This window comes from Ursus americanus, chromosome 26, assembly GCF_024610735.1.
Source record: "Ursus americanus isolate L20-20 chromosome 26, mUrsAme1.1.p, whole genome shotgun sequence".
NCBI classification, from domain to species: domain Eukaryota; kingdom Metazoa; phylum Chordata; class Mammalia; order Carnivora; family Ursidae; genus Ursus; species Ursus americanus.
The window spans coordinates 3,322,487-3,337,499 of NC_142152.1; the positions used below are offsets into that span (position 1 = coordinate 3,322,487).

The 15,013-nt window shown below is 38.3% G+C and overlaps 1 protein-coding gene across 3 annotated transcripts in view; it reads left to right on the plus strand.

Moving 5' to 3' along the window:
- Positions 1-7,039: 7,039 nt before the first annotated feature.
- The window catches only part of DLGAP5 (DLG associated protein 5), a 37,182-nt gene continuing 29,208 nt past the window's right edge, over positions 7,040-15,013 (plus strand). For 2 of the 3 annotated variants that reach the window (XM_045810526.2, XM_045810527.2), the window contains exons 1-3: positions 7,040-7,196; positions 8,511-8,749; positions 12,423-12,616. In XM_045810526.2, the coding sequence (XP_045666482.2) occupies positions 8,512-8,749; positions 12,423-12,616 (432 nt within the window). In that variant the 5' untranslated portion in view covers positions 7,040-7,196; position 8,511. Of the gene's footprint in view, positions 7,197-8,510; positions 8,750-12,422; positions 12,617-15,013 lie in introns of those variants that run through there. The other variant, XM_045810528.2, reaches the window with a different exon arrangement.

Here is a 15,013-nt window from a genome sequence, read left to right on the forward strand (position 1 = left end):
CTGCTGCCTCAGACCACTGGAGATACCACCAACACTTCTCTACCCTTAGATCTTGGCAATGGAAAACATTTAAGAAATACAGCTGAGACCACAGACATGAAGCAGAGGTGAACTGTCCCACTAATATCTGCCCAAATTCCTGAACCGTTGAATCAAGAGCAAGTAAAATGGATACTGTTTGATGCTACAAACATTAGGATAATTTGTTATGCAGCAGTAGATAACTGGTATAATTCCCTTTAAATATTTGCATTCATGATATTATTTGTATATGTTTTTTGGACCCATCCTACTAGCATTTTATCTATTTTAATTTTTGTAAAGAATCAAGTTTTAACTGTGTTGATTTTTTTTAGCAGTGTTGATTTTTTTCTTTTTTTTAAACGATTTTATTTATTTATTTGACAGAGAGAGACAGCCAGAGAGAGAGGGAACACAGCAGGGGGAGTGGGAGAGGAAGAAGCAGACTCCTAGCAGAGGAGCCTGATGTGGGGCTCGATCCCAGAACGCCGGGATCACCACCTGAGCCGAAGGCAGACGCTTAACGACTGCGCCACCCAGGCGCCCCAGCAGTGTTGATTTTCTTAATGTATCTTTACTTTCTATTTCATTGCTTTCTTTTTTTCTTTCATTATTTCTATTTTCTTTCTTTTTAACTTTATTTTTTTAGTAATCTCCACACCCAATATGGCCCTCAAACTCACAACCCTAAGATCAAGAGTTGCATGCTCTTCCGACTGAGCCAGCCAGGTGCCCCTATTTCTTTCCATTTTCTTTGGCTTTGTTGTTTTCTTTCTAATTTCTTAAGAGGAACACATAGCTTATTCATATTGATATTTTCTTCTTTCCTAACTTAAGCATTTAGGGCTCAAAATTTCTCCCAAAGCATCTATTTTGCTTTCACCCACAAGTTTTGATAGCATTTTTTGATTACCATTTAGTTTTAGGCATTTCAAAATTTCCCATATAAGTTCTTCTTAATCCAAGAGTTATTTAACAAGAATTTCTTAACTTACCTCTTTGCTCTTAATGTCTAACTCTGTTGGATATCTATTCACTGAAGTTTGTTGAAGTTTTCCTCATGGTCTACTGTGTGATCATTTGTAACTGTTCCATGTGTGCTTGAGAAAGATGGATTCTCTGATTGTTCCTTGTCCCTTTGGTCAACTCTGTGAATTGTTTTGATCAGATCTTCCATATATCCTTGCTAATATATTGTCTGTTTGGCCTATCAATAATGAGAGAGGTGTGATGAATCCCTCACAATAAAGTGGATTTATCGGTTTTTTTCCCTGTAATTCTATAAATTTTTGCTTCATCCATTGTGAGTCTATTTTATCAGATGTTTACATGTTTCAAATTACTCTACCTTGGCGAATAGAATCTTTCATCATGACACTGTGACTCTCTCCATCCCTAACAATGTATTGGATTTCTTTTTGGTTAGTATTTGCCTGACGTAATATATAACATTCCTTTATTTTTCACTTCATGTCTGTGCTTTGGGCATATGTCTTATAAACAGCATATATCTGGATTTTAAAAGTCCAAGATATCTTCTGACTAGTCAGTTTATTCCATTTATACTTACTGTAATTATTGATATATTTATAAATTTTTCTATCATCTTAATCTGTAATTTCAGTTTATCCCACATTTTCTATTTCCTACTTTTAAAAAAGTACTATATGTGAAAGCCCCTTATTAGATGAGACTTTTAGTACATCCTCTTATCCCTTGTTTTCTCTTTATTCTGACCTTCCACATCTTGATATTATCTAGAGACTTTCTAGGTTATTATGAATGTATCTTCTCTTTCTTTTGATCTTAGCAGTTTTTAAACAGCAACAAATACTACTAATGTATTTGTTCACTTTCAAAAATCTATTTTCATATTTCTCTCTGTATTTCCTGGAGATCTTAGCTGCTGCTATGTAGGAGCAGGCACAGTGTGTCCTGAGAGAATGGTAGCAGAGACGCAAAAGGCAAACTTTCACAATTTCCTATTTTATTCTCCACTGTCTCCTGCCCCAAGCTGTATCTATCTTCCCATAAACACCAGTTCAGAACAGCCACATTGCCCCAGAATTTTCTCTTTCCTTGGTATTTGGGTGTTTCCTAGGTAACCTGGCATTTCCCCTCACTCTGTAGCTCCTTTGAGGTTGATCTTGGAAGAGGGCGCCAGCAATTTTACTTTGTCAGCATCTTGGTGGGAAACAGAACTGGAACTCATTATTTTATTTAATCTTCCCAACATTCCTAAGAGGTAGATAAGGAAACGGAGGGTCTGAGAACTTGCACAACGTGCAGTTGCAATTTAAAAATATATATTTATTTGAGAAAGAGAGAGAGTGCCTGTGCAAGCCAGTGGAGGTGGGATGGGGGAGGGGCAGAGGGAGAGGGAGAGAGAGTCTTAAGCAGACTCCATGCTGAGCCCAGAGTCTGACACAAGGCTCGATCTCAAGACCCTGAGATCACAACCTGAGCTGAAACCAAGAGTCAGACACTTAACCGACTGCACCATCCAGGTGCCCATAAAGCTGCAATTTTAAACCCCATCTATTTGACTTCAAAGACCATGTGCTTTTCCATTCTCAAAACAATATTGAAACAAGCCATATTTTCAGCCAGGAAGATGAAAACACCTAGGTTTGAGTCTGGCTCTGCTACTTAATTACCTGTGGGATCTAATGTAAGTCATTAATCTTCAAAGTCCTTTCCATCACTAAAAACTTATTTCTTACTTACACTCTCAGCTTGTGTTCCACTAATTCCCAGTGAAGCTTTAATTCATTCCAGTATGGTTTCTGCCACCATTGCTCAACTACAATTATTCTCACCAAAGTTGCCAGTCTTATCCTTGTTGCTAAATGGATTGAATATGCAATGTTGTGTCCTTCCCATATATCATGCTTTTTAAAATATTTCTTAATGCACTAAAGTACTATACTTTTAGTTAACTCAGAAAATCACCTGAATGGCCATTTCATTTATATGTGGTGCTGGACCAGTGAGACAAGTGAGAAAAGATTGGAGATACCACACACAAATTAATTTGAGATGGGTCACAGGCCTAAACATATGAACTAAAACTACCAAATTTCTAGAAGAAAACATAGAATGACTTCATGACCTTGTGGTAGGCCAGTATTTCTTAAAGAAACAAAGCACAAAAGATAAAAGAAAAATTTGATAAATTAGACTCCATCAAACTTAAAATGTTTTACCTACCAATGATGCTATGAATAAAATGAAAAGGAAACCAACAGAGTTCGTTTTCCAAGTTTTCTGTTCTTTGAGTGGAAGGTTACAGATAAGCAAAGGGAGGAAACTAGAATGATCTATGCAGTAGTAGATTACAATTGGAGACATCAGCATGAATTCATGATTAATTTAACATAGATACAGGTGGTTATGTACAGAAATATTTATAGATATGTATATGCATACCTTAGTATAGAAACAGCTATATATATGGGGCTCCTGGGTGGCTCAGTCGTTGAGCATCTGCCTTCGGCTCAGGGTGTGATCCTGGAGTCCTGGGATTGAGCCCCGCATCGGGCTCTTCTGCTGGGAGCCTGCTTCTCCCTCTTACACTCCCCCTGCTTGTGTTCCCTCTCTCGCTGGCTGTCTCTCTGTCAAATAAATAAATAAATAAATCTTTAAAAAGAAAGAAAGAAAGAAAGAAAGAAAGAAAGAAAGAAAGAGCTATATATCTTTGGTCTGTCAGCTGAGAGACTCCCCAGTACCAAGGAGCACACCTAATAACCAGATCTTGGTTTCTAGTACCATTCTTCGTAAAAGGAATCAAGTCTCCTTGGAGAAATGGCTGGTCCTGGTAGTGGGCAGTGAGTATACAAGACATGCCCAGAGCATTTTGTAGAGCCACAAAGTAAGGAAGTACTAAAATAAACAAACAAAAACAAACAAAAAACAGCAACAAAAAAAAATCCCTCAGTCATGAAGATATATTAAAATGACAGAGGAACAAACTGAAAAAGCTACCAATGGACAAAGTTAGAACAATTTGAGCAACAGAATAAAGTAGTATTAGAGTATGACCCAAAGTATAAAATAAATATCCATGGGGCACCTGGTGGCACAATCGGTTAGGCATTTGACTCTTGTTTTCAGCTCAGGTCATGATCGCAGGGTTGTGAGATCAAGGCCCGTGTTGGGTTCTGTGCTGGGTATGGAGCCTGCTTAAGATTCTCGCTCCCTCTCCCTCTGCCCCTCCCACTCATGCTCTCTCTAAAATAAATAAATAAATCTTTAAAATAGATATCTATGAGTCCTGATATAAATGATTAAATAAATAAATAATAGAGAGGAGACAAATCTCCCATGCAAACCATTCAAAATAACTCACGTTCATTGTGTTTGTCCTTAAGATGGGACATAACCTCTCGTTCCTTAAGTGTAGGCTGTCCATAGTTATTTCCTTCCAAAGGGAACAGTCTGGAAAGGGGGAAAATTCGTAATTTTACAGTAAAGAATCCTGATAAACACTACCTCAACCAAGTGGTCAAGCTTAACATTAACAGTGATAAGACATGTTGATGTTACATACTTGATGTGATAAAATGGGAATGATGCTTCACCTCTATGGTCTTCCTCCCAAAAACCCATAACCCTGGTCTAATCACGGAGAAAACAGCAGACAAATTCCCACTGAGGGGCATTCTACAGAATATCTGATCAATACTCCTCAAAATTGTGAAGTTTACCAAAAACAAGGAAAGATCTAAGAAACTGTAATGGGGGAAATGGATGTGGGGCTTATAAGAACTCTATTATTTTTGTAATTTTGTTAATCTGAAATCATCCTAAAAGTTTATTATTTTAAAAAAGTCAACCAATAGCCTGGAAGAATATATTCAAAATACATACATATATATATATTCAAAATACATATATATATATATATATATATATATATATATATATATATATAACAAAGGACTTGTACCCAGAAGAGATAGAACTACTACAAATGAATACTTTAAAGACAACCAAATTTAAAAAGATAACCCCCAATTTTAAAAACAGGCAAAAGACTTGAAGAAATATTTCGCAAGATATAAAAATAGTCACTAAGTACATGAAAAGATGCTCATCCTCATTAGACATTGGGGGAACTACAAAATTAAAACTAAATACCCACTAGAGGTGTTTCAGGATTTCTTTTCCTTCAGTGCCCACAGTTCTTGGTCACGCCACTTCGAAGCATAAACAGGCAGACAAGATGAAGAGTGGTGGGCAGCAAAGCAAAGTTTATCTAGTGATAGTACAAAGCTCCCCAAGAAGGAGGGGACCCAAAAGGGTTGCCACCAGAGTTTTAAGTCTAGAGGTTTTATGAGAATGTTGGGGGGCTGTTTTAATCTGATTAACCCTCCATGCTCCTGTCACCCAATCAGGTTTTTGTCCACACGCTCATCTATCAGGTAGTTGCTCGAGTGGGAAAAGGTGGAGGGCTCCTTCCAGTGTGCCTTAAAATCCTTTTGAGGGTAGTTTCCTCTTTGGGGTGTGCTCCGTCCCTGCCTGCCTTTCTTACACTATTCTCCATTTGAGGGGTTAAAATTAGAGTGATGACTCCAAATGTTCGCAAGCATGTGGAACAACTGGGGCTTTTATACATCACAAGTGGGAGTGTAAAATGGTCCTACCATTTTGGAAAGCTGCTTGTCAATTTCTTATAAAATTAAGCTTACCTACAATGACCCAGAAATTTCACCCCAAGAGAAATAAAAAACGCCCACAAAAAGACTTGTATAACCAAAAACTGGAACAATCTAAATGTCCATCAGTAGGTGAATGGGTAAGCAAAGTATGGTTGATCTTTAAACTACGGGGGGTTAGGGGTTCCAAACCCCCTCACAGCAGGAAATCTGAGTGTAACTTTTGACTTTCTCAAAGCTTTGCAAATTGCCTATTGTTGATAGGAAGCCTTACCAATAACATAAACAGTTGATTAATATACTTTGTACAGGTATTACATCCTGTATTCTTACAAGAAAGTAAGCTGGAGAAAATGTTAAGAAAATTATAAAGAAGAGATAATACATTTATAGTACTGTATTTATAAACAACAACAACGACAACCACATATAAATGGACCCACGTTGTTAAAGGGTCAATTATATACAATGGCATTCTTTTTGACAATAAAAACAACTAAATGTTAATTCACTTCACAGTAGGGATGGATCTTGAAAACAGGAGAGAAAGAAGGCAGATGTGAAAGAATACCTACCACCTTTATTTTTATGATAAAACTTCAGAGGAGTGGTTGTCTAAAAGGTGGGAGATTGGAAAGGGGCTTGAAGGAACTCTTGGGTGATGGTTACACAGCTCTTTACATTTAGTAAAACTCATCAAATCTACACTGAAAGAAACTGCTTTTCTCTGTATTTAAATTTTACTTCCATTAAAAAAAAAAAAAACGGCGGGGAAAAAAAAGACTGGCAGGGTGCCTGGGTGCCTCAGTGGTTAAGCATCCAGTTCTTGATCTCAGCACAAGTCTTGGTCTCAGGGTCCTGAGTTCAAGCTCTAAGTTGGGCTACCCTTGGGAATGGAGCCTACTTCAAAACAAAACAAAACAAAACAAAACAAAACAAAACACAAAAACTGGCACCCTTGAAAAGCTGACACTAAACAATGAAAGAAGAAATTTGATGTGCTAAGTCCTTCCTTCGAAACGTTGAGGAAAACAGTCCAATAAACTCTGATTTTTGTGACTAAACAGGGACATTAAAAATCCCTGGAAGCTCTAGGCTCCTTCTCCTCCCAAAGCCTAGGCGCTTTCTCAGATACCGGAAGCCCTGGGGGCACGGGTCACTCCTGGGCCGCTTACACTGGCCAAAGCCCGGAAATCCCACTGCTCCGCCCCTCATCAATTGCAGACCTGCCCGTTCATTCCACTCACACCAGTCCTTTAAACCGTCCGTTCACCTTTCAATCAATTCAAATATCGCAAAGAACAAACCAATCGCAAGCTTCTTCGAAGGGAAGAGGCGGGCATTTCCCCGGAAGCGTTGGTTAAAACCCCTCCAATCAGAGGCTCCGTGCGGGAAGTTTGAATTTTGCGGAGCTCTTGGTTGTAGGGGTTCTTGCTTCGGAGGCGGCAGTGGTTCTTCAGACCCGAGGGTTCCTTGACTTTTAGTTCTGTTGAGGTATTACTCCAGAAGCTGCCTCAGGTAGGCGGGTGCTGGGGAGCTGGCGGGAGGGAGCTGGCCTGCTTTGTAGAAGGTCTAGAAGGGTCGAAGGACGGAGGCGGTGGGCGGGACGCAGCTCAGGGGAGTCTCCTTTAGGACCGTGTTACAAGTCCTTCCTGTAACTGATGACGCAGTCTTCCAGGAGAGTAAATTTGTTTGTTACCCTGACCTGTGTAATAGTCAGCGTTTTGCCACCGGGGCATAATTAGCCTTTGGGGCGGGACAGTATTTAGTAGGTACTGCTAAGATTGTTGGCCCCAACATTAAATTCCAGTAGCTCTTCTCAGATCCCGTGAAAACTGAAAACACCCCGGTTGAGAACTTCTAGGCAAGCAAGACTAAGGCATTTCTAGATTTTCAAGCTGGAAGAAACTCCAGTAAGTCAGAGAACGAGCTTAGATGTATGTGAAAAGCCAGGCTGCCTGACTTGGGAAGCCAGCTCCACCACCCTTTAGCCGTGCTAACGGGAGCAGTTAATTTACCTCATCTGTGTAAGGCGCGAATACCATCTTTTAGGGTTTAAGTGATTACTAAATACCCTGTTAGTGTTAGTTCTCTTTCTCCTTCCTTTCTCTCCCGTGTATAATGCTATGCTGTATTTTAAAATAACTAGTTGTAAGTTTTATTTTTTCTTTAATATTTAGCAAATTAATACTTGGCAGGAGGTGACAAATCAAATAGTAGAGGAGGATTCTTGAAAAGCACAGTCCTTGGGTGCCTGCTGGCCCAGTCGGTAGAATGTGGGATTCTTGATCTCCGGGTAGCCAGTTCAAGGCCCAGGTTGGGTGTAAGGTTTACTTAAAAAAAGAAAACAAAACACAGTCCTTTGTCACTTCCCCATGGCTCTTGAAGAAGAATCTTACTGGAATCCAGGTCATATGCATTCTCATTTTTAGACTCTGTTGATTGCTTTAAATCATGTACCATTTTACTTTGTTGCATTTCTTATGCAGATTTTTCTTTTATCTGTTTTCTGGCAGATTTCTTAGTTATTCTTGTTGAAGAATGTAGGGCGCTTATGATAAACTTCCTAATGCTTTTGTTTATATTCTGGACCATAGCTTCTTGGGCTTCATTTTATCTCTCAAGCAAGTTCCTATTTAGAACTAAATGAAAAATGTGTTTCATCTTTTGATAATCTCCTTCCCTCTCTTTAGTGTTACATATTCCTTTTTTTTTTTGTATTTTAATATTTTTATTTTCAAAGACTCTGAGATAGGACAGGAATTGAATTGAAATCTTAATTTTTTAAATAATAAAAATCCACGGAAGTTGGTCTCTTTTTTCCTCCAATAGGATGTCTTCATCATATTTTGCCAGTCGACACAGAAGGGATTTAAGTGTCGACATGATTAGAACCAGAATTGCTCATAGGAAATCACTGTCTCAAAAAGAAAACAGACATAAGGAATATGAACAAAATAGACACTTTGGTTTGAAAGACGTCAACATTCCAACCTTGGAAAGTAGAATTCTTCTTGAATTAGATGAGACATGTCAGAAGCTTGTTCCAGAAAAGGCCAGTGTCAAGACAAGTAAGTAAAGGTCTATTGTAACTTTAAATGCTTTGAAGAGTGAATAAAATTTGGTTTAATACCCGAGGTTAAGAAAACCCTAAACAGAAGCATGGAGTTTTGAAACTTCATTCTAGGTAACTTGCTATTTTCTACAACTAAATGCTGTTTCAGGTAAAGGCTGTGCAAGTCCCTGGCTAGGCTAAAGCCCTTCACCTATGAAGTATTATAACACTGTATTATCTATATTGCCTAATAGGAATCCTAAAGTTCTTACTTTTGGAGATTGGTAAGATAACTATTGCCAAGAGAAATTGATAAGGGGCATTAAAAAGAGAACTGATTGAAGAATCCATTGAATAAGGATACCTTATCAATGGGAATGTTTCTCAGAAGAGCAAAGAATTCACCCTTGCAATTTGCTAAAAATTAGACTTGGAGTCACTAGGAAGGAAAAAACCAATTAAAGAAGAAAGGAATGATCTCAGCAAAAGATAAAAATAATAAAAGTAGAATGTCTTAGAAAGCAAGGGATGCTACAGACAAGAAGGAACAGAAGTGGGAAATAACTTTCAAATTTTGCCAAAAGGAGTAACTGGATTCCTATTTAGTTGCATTTATATAGCAGGCATTAGGAGCTGGATTGCAGTGAAATAAAGCAGGGATAAATGCTGAATAAATGACAGAGATAGTCTTTTTTAGAAGTTTAATAGAGAATGAAATGGGGTGCTAAGTTAACTATCCACTACTTCAATTTTATTATTTCCAGGACCACTGTAATATGTGGCACTTACAAGACACCCTACATATTCAACCTTAATTCTGTAAATGAGAGTGTTGGGCTAAATGATTTCTTCTGGATTTATCATGTTTGTGATTCTAAAGGAAAGTGAGAGAAAAGAATTGGATAAAAATGTTATAGGATTTTGTTTTTGTTTTTGAGATGAAGTGATCCATGCATGTTTGAAGGTCAGAGGAAATGGGCTGGTAGTTGAAGGGGTGAAAGTAAAGAACAACATCTCTTAGGAGTTGAGAGGAAATGAAAATGGGGTCATAGAATGATAGCGGATGGCTTCTCAAGGAGGAACTAGACATTTTTTGTCTGGGAAGCAGTGATGTTATGACTCCTAAGTCATCTCCTTGCCTCTTCTCTTGCTGCCTCAAATGCTCTATTCCTTGACCAAAATCTCAAATCGAAGGACTAGAAGTGGGAGTGAACCTGGTGTGTTCCAGAGAAAGCAAGTAGACAAGCATGGCTAGAGAAGAATGAATAAGGGGTAGCTCCCATCCCTTTGGAGCCTCTGAGTGAAATGAAAAGTCATGAAGGGATTAATAGATGTTTATATAAATTTGATTAGTGTATTAGAAGCATCACTTTGGCTGCTCTGTTGTGAATAGATTGTAGGGTGGCAAGCATGGTCTCAGGAAAACCCAAGTAGGAGACTCTTGAAATAATTTAGTTGATGATGGCTGATCAAAGTGGTAGCATTAAATATAGATGGTTGCATTCTGGATATACTTAGAAGCTTGGACCAATAGGATTTCCTAATGGATTAGATGTAGGGTTGATAAGAAAAGTCAGGATGACTCCAAGGTTTTTGGCAGCGCCACTCAGGACATAGTCTTGCCCCAAAAGTTGAACTTGAGTCTAATCAAAACCTTAGATATAATTTCCAGTTTATAGGAAACATGAATGCTAGAGGAATGAGTAAAAAACTTGAGAAAGCAGATAAACAAATATACAGTGCAGGACATTCCGTAGGACAACTGACTAGCTTTCTTCAATAGGACCATAGCATGAGAAGTAGGGTGCCAATTGTGTTACAAATGAATACAGGTGTGACAAAATATTGATGTTTCTGTAAGGACCTGGGTTGGTCAGAGATCTCTCTCTGGTTGGTTGTGTTTGGTCATAAGCAGATCTGTTTGGTCCAGTGTGGTGTCTAAATGTTATCTTTTACATGTGTCACAACATGAGAAAGATTGAAATACTGGCATGGATGTGACCATCAGGTGATCATTGGAGGAAAGAAAGCCTAAGAATGGAGAAGCCTGCATATTGGAGGGGTCATCAGGATTTGTACAATGATAGTGATGGAGACAGTGACAGTGAGCTAGCAGCTAAAGCCTTCAAGGGACGAGAGGAAACCTAGAGGGCCTATAGACAACAAACCAGGGTACTGGATAGTGTGATCTGATGACATGAAATGTAAAGATGGGGTCTTTTAGTGACAAGGAGGAAATCACTGGGAAGCAGCGATGAGAACACCTCCCCTCTTTAGGTCTAGTGATAGCACCATTGTGAGAACAAAAAACAGTCAACTGTGTGAGAGGACAGCTGGGGAGACGGTCTTCAGAGAGAGCCAGGTTTCTGTTAGAGAGATGAAGGCAACATTTAGAGAAGAAGTTGAGGATACAGAGGTTTTATCGGTTAACCATTTCAGCATCTGAGCTTTTGCATGTTCTGTTCTCTGGCTTTTTTTTTCTTTTTAACAACTTTAGTGAAGTGTAATTTACATGGCATAAAAAATCTACCCATTTTAAGTACATATTTCTTTTTTTTAGCAAATTTACGTAGTTGGGCCGTTATCTTCATGAATTATTTTTAACCCTTACCCAGCAGGCAAACGTAGACTCATTCTTCAGAACCTTTTTCAGGTATTCTCTTTTCTGAGGAGCCTTTCCTGATCTTCCCACATGGAGGTTTATTCTGATTTCTATTGTGTGCATTCTCCTATTTGTTTCATACTAAACCAGACTGAAACTGTTCATTTCTCCAGGATGCTGTGAGCCCTTCAAGGGCAGAAGTTCTCTTATTATTCATGCTGTCTAAGCATGTCTTGCACATAGCCCCTTATACTTCCCAAGCCAGTTAAAACAGTATGTAGGTGGAAACCTAAGTTGAACTAAAGAAACTGACTAGTAGCCCTAATATTGGGGTATCTGTTAACCTAAAACTTAGTGGCTTGAAACAATAAACATTTATTATTTCACACAATCGTTGTGGGTCAGGAATTTGGGTGCAGCTTAAGTGGGTGGTTCTAGAGGTTACAGTCAAGATGTCATCCGGGGACGCATCTGCGGACTTGACTCAGACTGAATGATCTGCTTCCAAGATGACTCACTCACATGACTGGCAAGTTGATGCTGGCTTTTGGCAGGAGGCCTTAGAACTTTGTCATGTAGACACCTCCATAGGGCCAATCAAGTCCCCTTAAGATTCTACAAGGCCACTGGCTTCTTCCACAGAGAGTGATCCAAGAAGGGGGCAAGGCAAACACTTTAGTGTCTTTAATGACCTAATCTTGGGAGTCACCCTCCATCAATTCACAGTGCTTTGTTGGTTATCCAGGTCAGCCCTATTGAGTGTGAGAAGGGATGACACATGGGCACCATTGCCAGGAGGTGAGAATCATTGGGGTCAGCTTAGAGGTTGGCTATCATACAAGTTCATTAATTCAAAAGTGAAGTAATACATGGTTAGTGTGTAGCAAGCAGTTAATAAATATTTGAAAAGACAAAAGCAAAATAAATATAAATTTTAAAAGAATAGGGCTTGAAATAACTTGTGGTTAGAGTGCTAAGGAATTAACAAAAGTTACTGAAAGCATTTCTTAACAGCAGTTGAAGTTAGAAGTTAGACATTTGCCTAACTTTTTTTCTGAAATATATACTCTGGTTTTTTTCTGCCTAGGGTCAATGAAAACTGTTCTAGTTGATCAACGAAAGCAAATGCTCCAAAAATACAAAGAAGAAAAGCAGCTTCAGAAATTGAAAGAGCAAAGAGAGAAAGCTAAACGAGGAGTATTTAAAGTGGGTCTTTATAGACCTGATATGCCTTGTTTTCTGTTATCAAACCAGACTACTATGAAAGCTGAGCCAAAAAAGGTAAATTTACTATCCTATTTTGATATAGAGGAATAGTTCTTTTAACTGGAATTTTCTTTAAGAGATTAAATAACTAAAATAACTACTTCCCCTAACTCTCTTTATTCATTTAACTTGTTCGTAGGAGATGGGAATGACATATTAGTAACTCAGAAGTTGAAAATCGGGTCTCTTGATGTAGTTTATAGGTTCTTGAGATAGGAAAACAGTGGGCAGAAGTCAGGTTCCAGTGATGGACTGAGGAGGACTGGTCTGAGTGTCTGGAGTGCTGAAACCCAGCATAGAAGGAGGGGTGATTTAAACGAAACGGTCAGTGAGTCAAGAATGATGAAGTTTGAACCGGGGCAGTGGGATTTGTAACTTAGTCACTGGTGATTTGCTCTTTTAAAGATATGTATAAAAGATCTTAGACTGTATACTCATTCTTAATTTAAATATGAATTGAATAATATAAAGGCATATTGAATACTGCCTGTTTTTCTGGGCTTCATGCATCTCATTGATTTATTTAAATGATCTTTGATTATTTGATTATTATCTGTGTATGACCTTAGGATAAGGTGGAAGGGACCCAAAATTAATACAATAGTGCTCAGGTGGAATGATATAGATAAATATATTCTGTATATTAGAGGAGGGAGAGATTATTTATGTTTGGAAGAATGTCAAAGAAGACCTCTTAGAAGGGGTTAGATTTAAGCTGGCTTTTTGTTTTTTGTTTTGTTTTGTTTTTTTATTTTTATTTTTTTTATTGATAATATTTTTTTATTATAATATGTTAGTCACCATACAGTACATCCCTAGTTTTTGATGTAAAGTTCCATGATTCATTACTTGCGTATAACACCCAGTGCACCATGCAATACGTGCCCTCCTTAATACCCATCACCAGCCTATCCCATTCCCCCACCCCCCTCCCCTCTGAAGCCCTCAGTTTGTTTCCCAGAGTCCATAGTCTCTTATGGTTCATTCCCCCTTCTGTTTACTCCCCCCTTTCTTCTTCCCTTTCTTCTCCTACCGATCTTCCTATTTCTTATGTTCCATAAATGAGTGAAACCATATGATAATTGTCTTTTTCTGCTTGGCTTATTTCGCTTAGCATTATCTCCTCCAGTCCCGTCCATGTTGCTGCAAATGTTGAGAAATCATTCTTTTTGATGGCTGGGTAATATTCCATTGTATATATGGACCACAGCTTCTTAATCCAGTGTTGAAGGGCATCTCGGCTCCTTGCACAATTTAGCTATTGTGGACAATACTGCTCTGAACATTGGGGTGCATATGGCCCTTCTCTTCACTACGTCTATATCTTTGGGGTAAATACCCAGTAGTGCAATTGCTGGATCATAGGGTAGCTCAATTTTTAACTTTTTAAGGGACCCTCCACACTGTTTTCCAAAGTGGCTGTACCAACTTGCATTCCCACCAACAATGTAAGAGGGATCCCCTTTCTCCACATCCTCTCCAACATTTGTTGTTTCCTGCCTTGTCCATTTTTGCCATTCTAACTGGCGTAAGGTGGTATCTCAATGTGGTTTTGATTTGAATTTCCCTATGACTAATGATTTTGAACATTTTTTCATGTGTCTGTTTAAGCTGGCTTTTTGAAATAAGATAGCAATCATTGGTCTAAACTATAGATAACTATTTAAAAATATGTTAAAAATATATGTAGGGGGAAACAAATGGACAAAGGAAAAAAGAGAGAGAGAGAGAGAAAGACAAACCGAGAAATAGACTCTTACCTCTAGAGAATAAACTGATGGTCACCAGAGGAGAGGTGGGGGCGAGGGTGAAAGAGGTGATGAGGATTAAGGAGTGCACTTGTCATGATGAGCACGAGATGATGTGTGAAATTGTTGAATCACTATATTATGTACCTGAAACTAATATAACACCGTTTGTTAACTATGCTAGAAATAAAATAAAAGACTTAAAGAAATATAATGTTATAGTATGTATGGGGGAACAAGAAACCCATCATGGTGTTAAGTAATAAGATTCACCTATAATTGTTTTTTATTTTATTTAGATAGCCATTGTTGAATTCTTATGACCCTGCAATCTAGAGAAAAGCCTACCTTCTTTAGCACTAGATTTTCCCTGAGATTTGGATTTCTCCTTATCTAGGGGAGAAATCTGATTTTGTCTAAGAAATTTTACAAAGTTGATAAATATGTTAACACTTCTTAGTCTTTCTCATGCTAGATTTTTTCCACATTTTGTGATCAAGTCTCCATTTTCTAATTGACAGTGGTGAAATGCATAATCATGAGACTTGAAGGCAAACTGTCAAAGCTGGGAGAGTAAGCTGTACAGTATCTTTTCATTAAACAGAAAACAAAAGGTCTTAATACTCTAGTCTGTTCATCTAACCCCTTCTACATATGTCCAGCT